This window comes from Acipenser ruthenus, chromosome 8 (assembly GCF_902713425.1).
Source record: "Acipenser ruthenus chromosome 8, fAciRut3.2 maternal haplotype, whole genome shotgun sequence".
Taxonomy (NCBI): domain Eukaryota; kingdom Metazoa; phylum Chordata; class Actinopteri; order Acipenseriformes; family Acipenseridae; genus Acipenser; species Acipenser ruthenus.
In genome coordinates, this window is record NC_081196.1 from 22,964,573 (window position 1) to 22,982,923 (window position 18,351).

Below are 18,351 nucleotides of genomic sequence, written 5' to 3' on the forward strand. Positions count from 1 at the left end.
GATGTATCTGTGAGGGAGGAGCTGAGGTCTGATGTATCTGTGAGGGAGGAGCTGACACCCTGTGAGCTGTGGAAGGAAGGGCAGACACCCTGGGTACATGGGAGTGCCCTACAGAAGAAAATGGGACTGTCAGCATCTGGAAAACGCTTTGGGGGGCAAGACGTGCTCAAGGAGAAGGAGCTACCGTCTCAGCAGCCAGAGACCCCAATAATTGAAGGAGGGGAACTCCTTCACAAAAAGCAAAGAATTCCAGAATCTAGTAAACGCTTGGGGGGGCAAATGACGAAGTGGGCGTCCTATGTGCCAAAGACCCCAGTGACTGAAGGAAAGGACCCCCTGCTGGAGTGTAATACACCGGAGGAGACAATACTGTGGACAGAGGTATTGTTACCAGCGTTTCCACAGCTAGTAGTACCACCGCCAGAGATTCCCCTGCTGGAGGGTAATACACCGGAGAAGACAATACTGTGGACAGAGGTATTGTTACCAGTATTTCCACAGCTAGTAGTACCACTGCCAGAGATTCCCCTGCTGGAGGGTAATACACCGGAGAAGACAATACTGTGGACAGAGGTATTGTTACCAACACTTCCACGGCTAGTAGTACCACTGCCAGAGATTCCCCTGCTAGAGTGCACAACGTCACTGCCAGTATGGCCAAAACCGAAGGAAGTGTTCTGGACGATACTGGAATGTCCTGAACAACTATTGGCATTAGAGCTACCAGCACGTCCAAGACAGCAACGATCTAGAGTAGGGAGAGCATTACCAGCAGCAAGTCTGGAACCAGGGCTTTGGATAGAGCTGTCCTCGGGAGCGGAGTCCCAGGAGGGGACAACAGAAGCTTTTAGTGTGAGGACAAAACCAAACGAGAAAGAAGAATACATGGAGTTACTGTTGAGAACAGCAACCCGCCTAGTGTATGACAGAGGACGACTGGGCTTCAACAGTCCCACCCACCCACCCACAAGGATTAAAGGAGTACATGGGTGCGGTAAAAAGGCCGCTCATCCGAGTAGGTCTGAGCTGGGGAAAGGGATGTGTAACAGACCATCAGTGTTGAGCGCACGAGGAAGGTATCAGGAACGTGGGGATACTGATATCTTCCCCCAAAGCTCAAAACTAGAAAGACGGGCGTTACGTTGGCAGAACGGAATAATAAATAAAGAAACTTCAACTCCCATGATTCCGAAGGTCAGTAGTCAGGTGACATGTCCGCGGGAATCCAGGGGGTTTAAAAGGCAGGTCAGCAATTAGAAAGGGGGGAAGGTAATTGTGAAAGGTACTTTTTGTATAGCAGCAACTTTGAAAGACCGAGTGGTGTTGTCGGTTCGTTTCATTAGCTGGGTATAGACTGTACAGCAACTGTTTTGGTGTGGAACAGAGACGAGCAGCGTGCTTCGTTGTGCAGAAGTACGGGAACAGAGATTAAAAAGGGCGACAGTGTTGGTGACCAGAAAGGATTACTTTATTCCAGAACCGAAGGTACCTGTGTGGAGTGACTGCAAAATAAAAAGCGAGTAGGGCTTATATTTTGGTCTGGCCGGAGGAAGCTGCAACGCGTCTGCAGCCTGGAATGAAGTGAAGCTGGTGCACTCGCCAAACAGATCTCTCCAGTGAGTAACACAGACCGCAGACTTGCGGGATCCATTTGTGCTTGGTTTCTTTGAAAAGAAAGACAGCGTTCTGTGTGTACCTGTTTTAAAAGAAAGTCACCGTCTTAAATGGACCTTTGCTCACCTGCTTACTCGCCTGCTGTATGCAGCGTTCAACCCGTTTTCTACAGCTGTATTAATTGTTTCCAAACTGAATAAGTTTAAACAGGCAAAGTTTTATACCAGCGCTATAGTGTGCACGCGCTGAATTAATAAAAGCCTGTGCTTTGTGGACTGTTAGTTTACGTGTTCTTTTAAGCAACTACATTCTTTTCATGGACTGTGTTTTATTTGAGTGAGGCTGGTTGCTTAATTTCAGGTATAGAAACAAACCACACGGACGGTGGTAGTTGTGTTTTATTTGTTTGTTTTAGTTCGTCAGGATCCAGCCAAGCAGCAGGCTGTTAATGTCAGTGTTCACCAGCAGAGGGCGACCAAGGGTTCGATTACTTGGAAGACTTACCTGTTCCCCTGGAAAAGGATTACAAACTACATTTCCCAACAGCCCTTGGGGATTATAAAGAAAGTGAACCATTGACACTTACCTGGCAAGACTTTTGTTCCGAGACCAGGTTTACTGTTACCAGCAGCGTCGGGATGGAACTTGGACTGGTCTCTATGCTAAAGCAACATGTTTTTCCTTGCAACGAGGACAGCTCGTGCAAGCAGTAGAGAGGGTTGAAGAAGTGAGATTAGTGGGCAGGGTTTCTTTTGTTTTGTTTATTTTCATAAACGTTCTGTTGAGACTTTGAACTTTTGTTTAATGCCTATTCTTCAACCCTACCAAGTGCCTCGGTGTCACCTCTCATGCTGCCAGTTGGCTACCACACAAAAATACAGAACAGATTGTTCACACAATACAATCTGTTGTGGAACACTATATTTTTCTATTTCTCAGTTCCTATTTTCTCACTCTCTCGTTCCACCTCTGAACACCCAACCCTGAACACAGAAAACCACAAGCTTACATATACGTGCACCTCACACTAATTATAAACCCCTTAAACAACAATTCAATTTAACACTCCCATTAAATGCACCCCGCTGTTTGCCATTCATCCTTAAAGGCTTCTAGGATGTGTCTTTTTTAGGCCTGTGGTCATGACACTACTACAAAATCCCAACCCACACCCGTTTTTAAATAATCCCAAACAATACATTTGAAATCATAACCAATGCATTTAAATAATAATAATACCTCTATCAGCAGGGCTTTTCTGCCCTGCCACAAACACCAATGCTCACATTTTGCTTTGTGTGTCATCTGTGTCAATGAATCACAGTCCTATTGCCACTTCTTATAGTGAAATAGAAAATATTTTATCTTCATGTTTTACGCAGAATAACTCCCAATGGTATATACACAGCAGGACTGGTATGGCAGTATTCTATGCACATTACTCCTTGTTATGGTTACTGTACTTCATTTTTTATTATTTGTTTATTTCAACTTATTTAAACAATTGTGAGTTATAAATAACAATTCTTATTACCTGAATACCTGGTTGTTCCCAGAACAACGGAACTGACCCACGGACTTGTATGAAAGAGGACACGCAGTCATCCAGGAAAATCACCTGTGAAGAGACAGAGATGCTTTGTGTATGAAAGCCTTCAGTAAGCAGATACATAAAAATCAACAGTCTGGGAAAAGTAATTCAACAACAGACCATGAAACAGATCAAAACTGTTATTTGATTGTTTTCCTATTTTTCAGTCTTAACAGAACAATGCAGTTAGACAAGGTGCTTTATTTAGTGTAAAATGTAAAAATGAGCTGACTGCTTTTTATTTTCCCCAAAACAGTATCTAACAGATACTGTAATAAAGCATGCGTGTCCTTGTAACACTGTAGATGTGGCTTGTCAAAAGCACATGTATTATGTAGATAACAGTATCCTGATTCAGGCATTTTACTCTGAAGTAAGCATCATGTAATAAGGAAACATGTAAATTAGTCATAATAAGCTAACAGAACAACAATCAGGAAGGGGAAATACTGTAATGATGTCTTTGTTATTTACACAGCTCTTTAATGTTGTGGTTCCTTAGTTGTAGATTGTTGATACAGTTGTGTGCCTTATAGTTGTATTATCCTCTTCAAGTACTGTATTATGAAGATATTGTTGTTTACATAACTTTGATGTTGAATGAGTCCAGTTTTACTTGCACCTTTTCGAAATATGAATATTACATCCATTCATAACCCTAATTCTTCTAATGAGAATGGTCTTTTCACCTTTGCCTCGGTTGGTGTTGTTCTGTACATCACATAAGGTTGAATTGGCCTACACTTAACATCATAAAGTCACAGTGAAAGTAATGGAATACTATACCTGCTCTGTTTCTACGAAATTAGCAACCTGGCCATCATCATTGGTCCCACGCACATTAAACCTGGTCCCCGCTCTTTCACAGCTCAGACGGGAGATCACACAGGCTTTGGCCTGTTTGTGCCCTGCATAGATTGTTCTGACCTCCACTCCCCCACACATGAGGCGCAGCAACCAGTCATCGCACTTCACCCCATAGTGCTTCAGATGCAAGTGCAGGGACTGGGTCCTGTCAAACACAGACAAATACCACTCATATTTATGACTGTTTATGACAGTACACTAGTATATACAATCTATTTAAACAAGCAAAGAAGGTGGTTTGCACACACCTGTGCTACCGAGCACAAATAATAAAGTGCAACTGTCTTTCTATGTTCAATCTCTTCACTCAAATTAATTAAACACAATTAAGCTTAATTAACTGAGATGGTAGGAAATAAAGGCCAAACTATAAAGGTTGCTATTTTCTTACACCATAAGCCGTTTTTACCATCAGCACATTACGATTCAGATTTTAATTACTATCACAAATCAGGCAGATGATAGTTTGCTTGGACTGAAACAAGTTAATTTGTATTCCTCTCTCTTACATCCAAGTCTTCAGAATGCACTGCAATGAATATATACAGGGTGAGTGAGTCATAATTCACACAACATTGCTATTTTGCATTGTTTTCAGTTCTTCTTAAATGTTGACATTATTGAACAACCATCTGGTGGCTAAACGGTGCATCACAGTCTCTGTCACAGACATTTTTCTTTTGCATCCTCCACGTACCCTCCAGTTTTCATGATTCTCCAACAATGGTGTGTGAATTATGAATTACCTTTTATAAAAAAAATAAAATAAACTGACATTAATGTTTTTTTGGTACCAAGCAAAGTGAAAAACAATGTGCTACTGTATCGATGCAAGCTTGCTTGACTAAAATGTATTTGCCTGTATTTTCTTTTTGAAATTTAAAAGGCTGTTCATCAATACTGAGGGCCTGAGACAATACAACCATGGCCATGCCATACACTTGATTATTGAATATTTCCTTTATTGAATCATAATAAAGACAATAGCAGTAGTACAGCAGCCATGCCTTGTGGCAGACAAATTACTTATTTAAAAACACACAGTAACAGTGTACTTGTCAATACCTTGTCAATGCTTGCAAGACCCACTTTTGATTACCGGAATGGAGCGATTTGAATTTCTTAAATAAACCTCTCTATACAGTAAATGCATCCTAATCAGAACACGTTAACATGCCTATGTTCTTCTTCCTGCTCTCCACCTAATGAAGTGCTCTTTATCTACAATGGATTAAGCCACTCTAAACACAGCCACAGTTTAAAACTACACACTGCATACATTCATGAACAGGATAATCCTGGGTGCTGTATGCAGTTATTACATCTGTGAAGATGAATGCCATGGACAAACACTGTCTTTTCTACAACATTTTAAAAGGCAAGCCTTCTACAACCTACAAGAAATAATCAACTGCTTAAATAAAATCATTTGAAACACAGGTGTGACATGGAGCTCATTGGATTTAAAGTTACTGTGAAGGCAATTAAGTACAAAAATGCTCACGACTTCAGCTTAGCCGACACGTTTGAACAAGTAGGTACAAATAAAATGACACTCCTGGCATGCCTTCATTCTTGCGCTCATTCATATGGTTGTATGCAGGCTACATAAACAATGTATTGTGCAGTAAGATTTGAGAACCACCATTTTGAGACTCAGCTGACATGTAATCACATTTAAAAATATGTGGCCTTTCCAAATGCAGAGGGGCCACATATAGATAACTATTGGCATTGGGGATTGTTCTATCTGATACATTGCATCCACTCCTGTCTATGACACCCCTTTTAAATCTTTCAGCTCTTATCAGTTTTTATACTTGTATTATTTTTTCTTAATTTCACTTAGAGATGATCAACATGAATGGTACTCTCCACCAATATCTTAAATCTGTTATCCTAAAGTGATGGTGTTGAATAGGTGTGTGCCGATACATCGATTTGCACGGTGAACCGTGATATTTTTCACGATGATGTATCAATACAGTGACCTCTGTATTGGTACACTGCGATACTTTATTTATTTATTTTTATGTGAGACTGCATGGGAAAAAAAAACTGGTAGTCTAAAAACACTAATGTTCATGCTTGATTTAGTTTTAGTGTCTGTATTGACAATCCAAGAATAACATTTATCAGTATGTACTCTAGCAGCCTCGTCCCAGCTTTTCAATCCCTGTGTGTAAAGAATGTTTTTGTCAAGCCCGCCGTAAGCAAACCGGAGAGCTAAGTGGTGGTGGGTTACATTACTGATCATTGATCTGTGGACAAGCATGTATAAAATGAATAGTGCAGCCTTACTGGATATATTTTGCATCATGGACTAACCCTGCCTTCTTGCTAAGAGTAATGTTTGTCTAAACTATGAGGCAAGAATCAAGTACTGGTGCTCAAGAAATACAACAAATCTCATTTTAAACGACTCCATCAGACCGATGGTACATTAGTTTAGGATCAACACCATCGTCATCATGGCTGAAGATGGCATCAGATCTGTCAGCCAATGTATGTATGATAACGTCTACTGTATTACTCGCTATGTATAACCTTCACTGGAAACAAATTGTTCAAAACTATCTTAAGCATCTGTGAGCGCTAAAAAACATTACCAGGCCCTAGTGCATTTCATTTGTGTCATTACAGTATTGTGGGAAACTACTGCATACATACTTTGGAGCCAAGGTACACATTTCTTACAAGTCCTTATATTACTGAAACAGCTGTACTGGCATTCTTCAATTATATCGGCATGTAAAACAAGACATGCAAGAGCCAGAGAGGGTAGCATTCACCAACAGTTTTTGGTTTAAAACGAATCACCATTTAGAGAGGTTTGAAAAAAATGTGTCTTCCAGGACAATGCAGAGTAATACCACGTAGTAATAATAAATAAACAATAGTCTCTTAGAAATAATACATTTTCAGAATACCAATTAATACCATACGGTACAAATAGTGACTGGAATTTTTTAACAGTTTTATGCCATAAAATGTGGTATACAACTGAACACTCCAGGCAGTAACCTCTATGAAAATAGGAGATTCTTGTCGCTGTAAATTTTAGTGGCTAGATTTTCATTACCTGCATCTGTCAACCTTCTGAGGCCAGTTCACTTTGATTCCATGTCACATGTGGCTGACAATTGGCTGCTCTTTTTATTTATATGTTACAGTAAAAGTTAGAATCTGGTAAATCTTAGGTTTTACCGGTAACTGTCAACATTTACCAAGTAAGGTAGTAAACATCCATAATTATCCGGCTTTTAGGACATTTACCGAAAGCTTATTGGCAAAAGCACTTGGTTATTCTTGAGATTTACTGGTAAATATCCAAAGTAAAGCGTTATCATGTTTATTTCGGACACTGACAACTTGGTAAATGTCATCATTTACCAGTAAATCTTCAGATTTGCCAATATTCAAATTTTTACCATAACATATACATTGATTCTAGAATTGGTTTGTCAATGCTGTAGGAAATGTGTGAGGTGTAGACGGCTGAAATTTGGGGAATCATTTCATGGGAAAGAATACTGCATCACTGGACTGTCCTATTGTGGCTCATCCCTTGTTACTGCAACACCCCATTTGTCTAATGCAGGGGTTTGTGACAGTGGGCCTCCCTTGGGTAACTGAAAAACAATGGAATATGTAAAAGATGCTGCAGTTCTGCATACACAACACACTGACCATTATAAAAGTTTCCCATAGTAAATGCGTAGCAAAGTGTATTAAAAGCACAGTGAAAGCATGGGAAAGCACAGTAAGAATAACAAGGTATGGCAAAACATATTATTAATAGACATGGTAAGCTATTGTAAATGCATAGCCATGGGAAAAACATGGGAAAACTGCTATAGTGTAAAAATACGTGGTAAGCTTTTGTATGTGGAGGCTGTGGATCATCACTGAAACAGCTGTACACCTGATTTAAAAATACCTGATCACATTTTCTGCACGTGCTTTTTACTGAAGCACCCGCTTCACGATGAGTGGGGCTGCAGCGTTTTTTTCCTCTCACCAGAAAATGATCCTCAATATAAAATCCCCAAGTTAAATATTTCTCTGCACTGTACCCTACAGAGCTGTGCCAGGGCCGCTTCCAACTGATTTGACGATTCCACCCAGTTTGTGAAATGCGGAAAACGGGTTGTAAGTATACTAAAATATTACATAATCTCTGTTGACATATTACCAGAACTAACATAAGGAAATAGTAATAACAGACCACCTATACTAATTTTGATAATACAATATTCCATTTTAAAATGCTTACGTATATTTAATAATTCGTTTCTGGCTTGTTTTTTGGTAGAGAGGAGATAAAAGCATGGTACACATATTGAAGCAGGTACTTAAGGAAGGCGTAAGCATAGAAAATAGTATTTGTATTGTTTTATTGTTTTCTGAGACTACATGTCTATGATATATGTTGTATTGTAAATTAATACTATATGTGAATGCATTATACATCTGTATAACTTCAAACACAATACCAATGAAACTAAATAAAGTTTAACATATGTTTAGACAAAACCGAAGACTTATGTATTACTGTTTTTTTTGTTTGTTTGTTTTAAATTTAGAATAGCCAATTGTTTACCCCTTTTTCTCCCTAATTTGAAATGCCCAATTTTAAGCCTGGCTGTAACCCCCGCGCTGACTCGGGAGAGACGAAGACGAACACATGCGTCCTCCGAAATGTGTGTCGTCAGCCGTCCTCTTCTTTTCACACTGCAGACCTGCCATGCAGCTACCTCAGAGCTACAGCGTCAGAGGACCACGCAGCTCTGGGCCGCTTACAGGCAGGCCCGCAGGCACCCGGACAGTCTACAAGGGTCACTGGTGCGCGATGAGCCGGCCGACCTAAGCCCTCAACACCCAGGACGGTGCTCGGCCAATTGTGCACCGCCCCCTGGGAACTCCCGTCCACCGCCAGCAGTGGAATAGCCTGGACATGAACTGGCAACCTCCAGGCTATAGAGCGCATCCTGCACTCCATGTGGAGTGCCTTTTACTGGATGCGCCACTCAAGAGCCCCCTTATGTATTACTGTTTTGATTCCCTGGAAAATCCTATGTGTATTTCATGTTATATTCACGCATTACAATGTAATTTTACGACAAAGGAATACAATTTTACACTCTGCTTCTGAGGGTGGCGTTTGTTTTGGGTAGTGAGTTTTTCTAGGATTAGCGCTCATGTTACTGTGCCACTTGGCATTAAATGTTGCACAACAGGATTAAAACAGATTCAGCCCAGCTGGTGACGTATTAGCCTCTGGTACCTGCTTATTATCTGAATAGCTCTAAATGAAAAGCCTGTACGTTGCAGCGGCAGAGAGCTGCAACTTTAACAAAAGATACAAGGTGGCAGGGACAGGCACGGCGTCTCCACTTGAACAGTCACATGCCCCCCTAGGGAGGCTTGCCTCACAGTTTGAGAACACATGGTCAAATACAATCTAATTGTTTTTATTATTTAAATGTCATTGGTGTTTTAGATGTTACAACTTCACCTGGTAAAGTATTCCATTCAATTATATCTAAAAAACAAAGTGTTCCAATCTGTACCTTTCGTCCTGAAGAAACTTCCATTTGTTCCTTTTCATCCAATTCCATGCCAAATAGGATGTAAGAACTTGACTTTGCTGTATATCTATTTAGGATTTTATAAACTGAAATGTATTAAATCCCCTATTTAAGGACGTGTCCAGGCACACAGAGCTAAGACTGTAACACATTCAGACACGAGGAGCAGAGATTATTAGCCTTTGTTCTCCTGTTTTATGAGAATACACGTATGCAGAGACTGTTCTGAGGGTATACTGATACAACAACAACAGCCTATGTCAAGTGTAGGCCTTGAGCTCTTACTTCAACAAACAGTGTGCCATGTTTTCAAAGTGTTTATACCAGTCTTTAATTACTCCTATTTTTTAAAACTTTTTTTTAAGGAGAAAAAAAGGGGAGAGTTTTGCCATTTTAGTCCCCCAGTTTGAAATACTATATTCCTGAAGGTGTCCATCTCCAGTCTCTCAGACCTTTTCCCGCAACACTGGCCAATATTGGCTAAGCAACATTTTTACTCACCAAAAAAATCTGTTGTCAGTGGTGTCTTCCTTGATCCTGCGATGAGCGTTAAGGCTTAGATCCAGACTGACTCCAGAAGAAGACCATGCAAAGTAGAAGTTTCCAGAATTCAAAACCTTACGGACGTCAGAGATTCGATCTTCGTCTGAAGGATCGTTTCTTAGAGAGACAAAGTCAGTAGAAGTGACCCGAAACACTTCTGAGTCTTGGAGCTTTCCTACAGACATGCACCCTGTAACCAGTACTAGACAGTGTATCATTGTGTCTCCTGTAAAAAAAAAAAATTATACAATATTAGGTTTTAAAGTATTTACACACACAAACAGAATAGAACAGAACAGAAGGACAGTGTTCTTTGAAAGCCCAACTTGATTAATTACTGGCATATCAAAAGTGAATTGTTGCAGATGAAAAGCACTACGTTGTGCAGTGAACTCAGCTCGGTTAAATGTCTCTACAGTGACTCAGCACACCGCAGTCACAGTTAAGCCAAGACACCATTCACGTGAGTGAATCTCAAAAGCAATCGTCTGGTAGCACTAGAGATCCTAGTCGGGGAAACCTACAGCCTGGTTCCCAGAGGCTCAGATGTCGCATTAACTAGAATAGGTGACACGTCTTGAGTGAAAAAAAAAATGAATTATTTAAAAATAAAAAATTGTGGTTTCACCACTTGACATTTTCAAGCAAATCAAATAATTTGTTGACTGGTGTAATTTTATTTCTGTGTTGAAATGTTGGTGACATTTTGGAGCGCAATTGAGTGTGCGGTTCTCTCTTTCGCTATATTGATTTTGGTGTAGTGCTGAAAACACAAATGCATTGGTGAGAAACATGAGGGACAGCATGTTACTCATCTGAGAGAAATGTGTGTCTCATCTGGTCAAGATAAATGAGACAATACAAGGCTTATCCTTGACCAAAATATACAGCTTTCATTCTATCAAATGAGAACAGGGCTGCTTTACAAGATGAATACTTTGGTGAGGCTATGACTTAGTGCAGCAAGGTCTGCTGCAGAGAAATCCAATATGCAATAGAGAAATGTGTGTGCATGTGAGTGTATAGACAAAACTAACTTCCTTTATTTAGAAAAAAAGTTACATGTACCTTAGGATGCTGGCCAAAAATGTCTGTGAAGATATAATGCATTGTTATCCAAAACAGCTGATGCATCGATGTCCTTCAAGAAATCCCCAAAACTAACATAAGTAATATATTTAGAGCTACTGACAATACAATAGAACCTGTCATATCTGATTTCATTGGTTCCAGATATGTAAAAATATTGTATCTCAGGAGGTAGTTGTTATACTACATTGTAGTTGCTGCATTAATGTCGGGGAATTATAAATTAATTACAGTACTGCACATATAGTTGTGGTGGAGTGTCCCGCCCCTATGTATATATATGTGCACTGTTATTGTTTATTATTATTATTATTATTATTATTATTAATAATAATAATAATAATATTATAATATTATAATATACAGACGTGCTCAAATTTGTTGGTACCCCTCCACAAAAAACGAAGAATGCACAATTTTCTCTGAAATAACTTGAAACTGACAAAAGTAATTGGCATCCACCATTGTTTATTCCATATTTAATAGAAATCAGACTTTGCTTTTGATTTTTTATTCAACATAATATTGTAAATAAGAAAACAAATGAAAATGGCATGGACAAAACTGACGGGACCGCTAACCTAATATTTTGTTGCACAACCTTTAGAGGCAATCACTGCAATCAAACGTTTTCTGTAGCTCTCAATGAGACTTCTGCACCTGTTAACAGGTAGTTTGGCCCACTCTTCCTGAGCAAACTGCTCCAGCTGTCTCAGGTTTGATGGGTGCCTTCTCCAGACTGCAAGTTTCAGCTCTTTCCATAGATGTTCGATTGGATTCAGATCAGGACTCATAGAAGGCCACTTCAGAATAGTCCAATGTTTTGTTCTTATCCATTCTTGGGTGCTTTAAGCTGTGTGTTTTGGGTCATTATCCTGTTGGAGGACCCATAGTGCGACTGAGACAGAGCTTTCTGACACTGGGCAGTACGTTTTGCTCCAGAATGCCCTGATAGTCTTGAGATTTCATTGTGCCCTGCACAGATTCAAGGCACCCTGTGCCAGGCGCAGCAAAGCAGCCCCAAAACATAACCGAGCCTCCTCCATGTTTCACTGTAGGTATGGTGTTCTTTTCTTTGAAAGTTTCATTTTTTCGTCTGTGAACATAGAGCTGATGTGACTTGCCAAAAAGTTCCAGTTTTGACTCATCTGTCCAAAGGACATTCTCCCAGAAGGATTGTGGCTTGTCAATATGCATTTTAGCAAATTCCATTCTGGCTTTTTTATGTTTTTCTTTCAAAAGTGGAGTCCTCCTGGGTCTTCTTCCATGGAGCCCACTTTCGCTCAAAAAGCGACGGATGGTGTGATCACAAACTGACGTACCTTCACCTTGGAGTTCAGCTTGTATCTCTTTGGCAATTATCCTTGGTTCTTTTTCTACCATTCGCACTATCCTTCTGTTCAATCTGGGGTCGATTTTCCTCTTGCGGCCGCGCCCAGGGAGGTTGGCTACAGTTCCATGGACCTTAAACTTCTTAATAATATTTGCAACTGTTGTCACAGGAACATCAAGCTGCTTGGAGATGGTCTTGTAGCCTTTACCATTACCATGCTTGTCTATTATTTTCTTTCTGATCTCCTCATACAACTCTCTCCTTTGCTTTCTCTGGTCCATGTTCAGTGTGGTGCACACAATGATACCAATCAGCACAGTGACTACTTTTCTCCATTTAAATAGGCTGAATGACTGATTACAAGATTGGAGACATGTGTGATACTAATTAAAGAAACTAATTAGTTTGAAATATCACTATAATCCAATTATTTATTATCTTTTCTAAGAGGTACCAACAAATGTGTCCAGGCCATTTTAGAATATCTTTGTAGAATAAGCAATAACTCATCTCTTTTCACAGCTTCTTTGCTTTATTCTATGACATACCAAAGGCATGCAAGTATACATGATAAAATAGCTTTTAATGTCATCACTTTTCAGGAGGAATGAAGCATTATTTCAATGAGCTGTAAGGGTACCAACAAATTTGAGCACGTCTGTATATGATGGCGAAAAGCCAATATTATTTGTATTTTTATTATGTATTGTTTGGTCAGACGAGCGAGATGCCGTCTGCCATGGTATTGTTTTGTATTATTTATTGTTTGTTTTAAATTCCTCGTGAGGATGCGTGACTGATCAGCTACTGATTATTTAACTAGCTGACAGTCACGCATCCTTATTAATCATGTGCAGACTACAGCCGAGGGGTAATAAGATAATTACTAACTAGTTAACTAATATAAAAGCTTGCAGCTTTCCTTGTTCGTGGAAAGCGTGTTCAGAGTGGAGAACAAGAGTGGAGACAGGAGGTAACAGAAACAGAGTGTGACAGAGAAAGAATGAATCTTGGTTATAAAACCCGTAGGCCTACAGTACAGTAGTAAAATCAAATGAATACCTAGCGCATTTTTTTTGTACTTTAGCTTCCTGGTAACACAAAATAAATCATGCTGCTGCATTGTACACATTGGTGTACAATGTGAATAAAAGATTATTTTAAATTGAAATTAAATGATTTTAGTGTTTTTTATTTTATTTTAATTACTATTATTTTTAACTTGGTCTACTAGTAGCCTAGACAATTAGCACACAATAGGTCCTGGTCCTATACAAATGCTCAGAATGAGAGGAAGGGGTTAGTGGCACATGTCTGCAGTCTATTGCTCCCAACATGCTGGGAAAAACAGAAATGTCATAGAAATTTGTTTTCAAGGCTTTAAGTACACCCTGACTTTAGTGAAAATTAGGTTGGGTGTTTTGTCTCAAAAATACATTGAGCACAACTGGCAACGCACAAGAAAAAGCGGACTGGGAAATGCCAGCAACAATTGCGACTGTTTAAAACATGCTTTCATAAGTTCTTAACAAATTGATGCAACTGTAAGTGTCACAACTGCCTGCAGCTTTAGTACATCTCATTACAATATTTTTGTTCCCTCATTTGCACTCCACCCTATTTCTGCAGGAACGCCCGGAATTACATATTAAGGCTAAAGCGCAAATAAGAACTGCGTCTGCAAAGCATTTGTTAAAATGATGCTAACAGGGTTGCATTTGTTTAGTACATTTCATGCTACACTTCCGACTGGTTTGCAAAGATTGTGACAGACGTAACACTTTAGTACATCTACCCCTTAGTGTTTTCCGCATTTTTGGTTTTTATCTTATCCAATTTCTACTGGGAATTTTTGTGCGTTTTATATACACTACCGGTCAAAAGTTTTAGAACACCCCCATTTTTCCAGTTTTTATTGAAATTTAAGCAGTTCAAGTCCAGTGAATAACCTGAAATGGTACAAAGGTAAGCAGTAAACTGCCAGAGGTTAAAAAAAAAAAGTTTAGGTTACCAAAAACTGAAAAATAACGTACATTTCAGAGTTATACAAAAAGGCCTTTTTCAGGGAACAAGTAATGGGTTAACAACTTACAGCTGTTCTGCAGCAATGGAAGTAAAAATGATTTCCATTACATGAGAGTAGTTGTTAAAACTTCATGCTGATTTGAACTCGGCTCTCACCAAGATAAGCACCAACTAAGACGTAGCTTTACAGTAAAGTAATGTGTTCCATATGTGTCTCCATCCATTTACGTTTCCTTCCATATGATGATGTAGATATCCTTCTGTCTGGTGTTAATGGCTGAAGTGTAATGCTGGCTCCAGGGATCAGCTTATTTTGCCTCCCTGGCGCATCAGCACACACAACAGCTGTGATGCTGGCTCCAGGGATCAACTACAGTGCGGCCTCCCCAGCGCATCAGCATGACAACCGTCTGGATTGAGCTAAGTAGGGTACATCTCTGGGGTCTTCAAGTGGGCACCTTCCATCCTCAGTGTTTCGTCGACTAGCCCACGACACCTCAAGAGGGCTCGACAGTGATTCTGGCGTCCCAGCATCACCCCCCTCCGTCCCCCACTCAACTCAGCCCAGCTTACTTACCTGTACATCAGCGTTTCTTTCTTTCTATTGTGCTTGAGATCCCCAGCCAGAATCTTTCCGTCTCAACCACAGCCAGTTGCTGCTCCTCTCTGCTGCTTCAGATAAGTTCTTCACCGTGCGACGCAACTCTTGGCCACTGAATCCGACGTCTCTGAGAAACCGGGTTGTAAAGTGTGCCACAAATCCTCGACAACCCACTTCCACTTATATATATATATATATACACACACATATACATATATATATATATATATATATATATATATATATATATATATAATAGGGATACAAATTGGTAAAAATTGTTTTTTAATTGAAACATCCAGAAAAATCTCAGTATACACACTTTACATGTGGAATATGATGCGTAGTAGTTCTAATTTCTGATTAAGTTTAAAGTCCCTGGGATGTATGATGAACAGGGATCCTAGTTTTCCGCAATAAAAAAACCCCCAAAATGATAAAAAAAAATCTGCGTTATTCCACAATTAAAACAAAAGGCTAAATAAAATGAGGTGCCCCCCCCCCCCCCCCCCCCCCCACCCCCCCCACCCCCCCCACCCCCCCCACCCCGTCAGATTAAAAGACACACAAACAGTATTATTGAATAACAGTTTTTACAGGAAGTATTTATTGGTACACTTTCAAATTCGAAGGAAGTTACAAGCTCACCAGAGTGCTATCAATCAATAATATAAACAAACTTACCATTTTACTTTAAACATTACAAATATATATGTGAACTTATAATAATAATTAAAAAAAAAAAGTATTTATATTACTTTAGTTAGTCTCGAGTTAGTCTTTGTCACCTGGATGGCTATTGCCAAACTCATTGACCAGATATTTAGGGGTGATTTTTATCGTTTTTGGCATCTTTAAACAGCTTGTTGAGTAGTAAAAATGTTTATCAGAAGTATATTTACTAAATTTAAAACAAAATTACCTGTGTTGATAACTATATATGATAAGTGTATTGATTTGGTTATACAACCAAAAAAAGCATGTTTTTTCTCCAATAGAATGAAAACCTGTGTTTTTCCACAGCAAACAGATTCCTAGGTTCCCTGATGATGAAGCAGAATCTGTGCAAATCAAGGTCTCATTTTCCCAATTTACTTGGTACTTTGTGCTGTCAGAGCTAGTATTTGACACCAGCACAAAACAAGCCATGTTTATTCACCTTGAAATCATAAAAAGAAAAGAATTGACAGAACTGGATGGTCCAAGCCATCGGGAGACACGTCAAAAATCACACTGGACATTTCCTTCAATGCATTCCATAAGTTTAGTAAGTACCAACTAAAGCATCATAATTCTCTGTGAAATATTTACGATTAGATTGTCGGCGTTAGGCAGTGTTTAGCTGACAGACAGTACTTGTCACACAAAGTCACCAATACATACCTCTCTGCAATAAACAGTGGCTGTCCAGCAAAGCAGCGCTCTGACAAACTCATTAACACAGTCATTCTGTCCACTCTTTTATTAAAGCGCATGTAAAAGCTGCAGAAATGGAATGCTTGTCTCTCAGTTCACTTTCTTGTTTTAGTTAAATGTGTTACATACTTTCAGTATGTTCTTTTATTCTGTCAGCGCGAACATGTACCTCAATGCAACAGTTTCTGCAACGCAATGCATCCTCTGCCTTATCTGGCCCACTTCTGCCATTTGTAAGGTGACCAGATGTCCTGTTTTGGACGGGTCAGTCCCACTTTTTGATCACTGGTCCCAGTATCCCCAGAACCTTTCTTGGGATGCTCATTTCGTCCTGTTTTTTTCCCCCAACAGAATATTGTATTTTCATGTAGGCTGCTGTTTTACTACACTATGTAACTTATTCCAGTACAATGACACTTTATGTGACTAAAGGAAAGGTTGAACGACCAGTAGCATTAAAAAGCTGCTGTACAGCGCCATGCAAATCTAGAGATTTACTGAACAGTCAACATTCATATTTGCAACCAATCACAGAGAATCGCGGCTGGGTTTATCAACTGACTATTGCTAAAACGAACTGGCGGCTATCCTCGTCTGAATCATCACTCTCGCTGCCTGAAGAGGTTAGACTACTGTATTCTAACAGTAAAGGCTCATACAGGTACCATTGTATGGTGTTGGAATTATTCTCTTCATCCATAATATTTGTATATCTGTTTGCAAACTCTTTGCTTTGTGTGTAGGGATAGGCGACATTTGAGGAAATCAACACTGTCATGTCACATCACCTGTCAAGTTTACAACGCAGTACACTGAAGCTTGTCCTGGTTTGAACACTTTGTGCATCAAAATAGGAGGGGCTGTAAAATATATACCATAGGTACCCTCTAAGAAACATATGTTAGTGAATAATACAAAATAATATATGAACTATTTTTTTCACATTTGTGAAATTTATGTTGTAAAAATATTTTAAAACAGTTTCAGAACATTTTCTATTTCTTTTTTTTTATTTAGTTGTTGCCAATTACTTATTTTCTCCCAATTTAGAATGGCCAATTATTCAAATATTTTTTAATCTCAGCTCACCACTACCACCCCTGCGCTGACTCGGGAGCGGCGAAGACGAATACACACTGTCCTCCGAAGCGTGTGCCGTCAGCCAACCGTTTTTTTTACACTGCAGACTCACCATGCAGCCAACCAAGAGCTGCAGCGTCGGAGGACAACACAGCTCTCGGACAGCTTACATGGCAAGCCCGCAGGCGCCCAGCCAGACTACAGGGGTCGCTGGTGAGCGGTGAGCCAAGGACACCCTGGCTGACCTAACCCTCCCTCCCCCAGGGCCAATTGAGTGCCGCCCCCTGGGAGCTCCCGTCCAAGGTCGGCAAAGGAATATCCTGGACTCGAACGAGCGACGTCCAGACTATAGAGCACATCCTGCACTCCACGTGGAGCGCCTTTACTGGATGCACCACTCAGGAGCCCCCTTCTATTTCTTTAAGTGTACATTTATGTTGTTTTTAGCAATGATGAAATACAATAGTTTCAGGTCTCCATTTAACAAAAAAAAAAAAAAAAAACACATTGATAGTTCAGTACTGCACATGATACAAATAGTTTTAAACAATTACAAAAAAAGAATCACGTCCTCATTTCATTTTACCTTCTTTAAAAAAAA

General features: G+C 39.7%; 1 protein-coding gene across 11 annotated transcripts in view; it reads right to left on the reverse strand.

Moving 5' to 3' along the window:
• The window catches only part of LOC117406854 (synaptojanin-1-like), an 86,318-nt gene that overhangs the window by 57,443 nt on the left and 10,524 nt on the right, over positions 1 to 18,351 (reverse strand). For all 11 annotated transcript variants that reach the window (XM_059028727.1, XM_059028728.1, XM_059028733.1 and 8 more), the window contains exons 4-6: positions 10,165 to 10,432; positions 3,992 to 4,217; positions 3,149 to 3,232 (exon numbers count right to left, since the gene is read on the reverse strand). In XM_059028727.1, the coding sequence (XP_058884710.1) occupies positions 3,149 to 3,232; positions 3,992 to 4,217; positions 10,165 to 10,432 (578 nt within the window). The remainder of the gene's footprint in view (positions 1 to 3,148; positions 3,233 to 3,991; positions 4,218 to 10,164; positions 10,433 to 18,351) is intronic.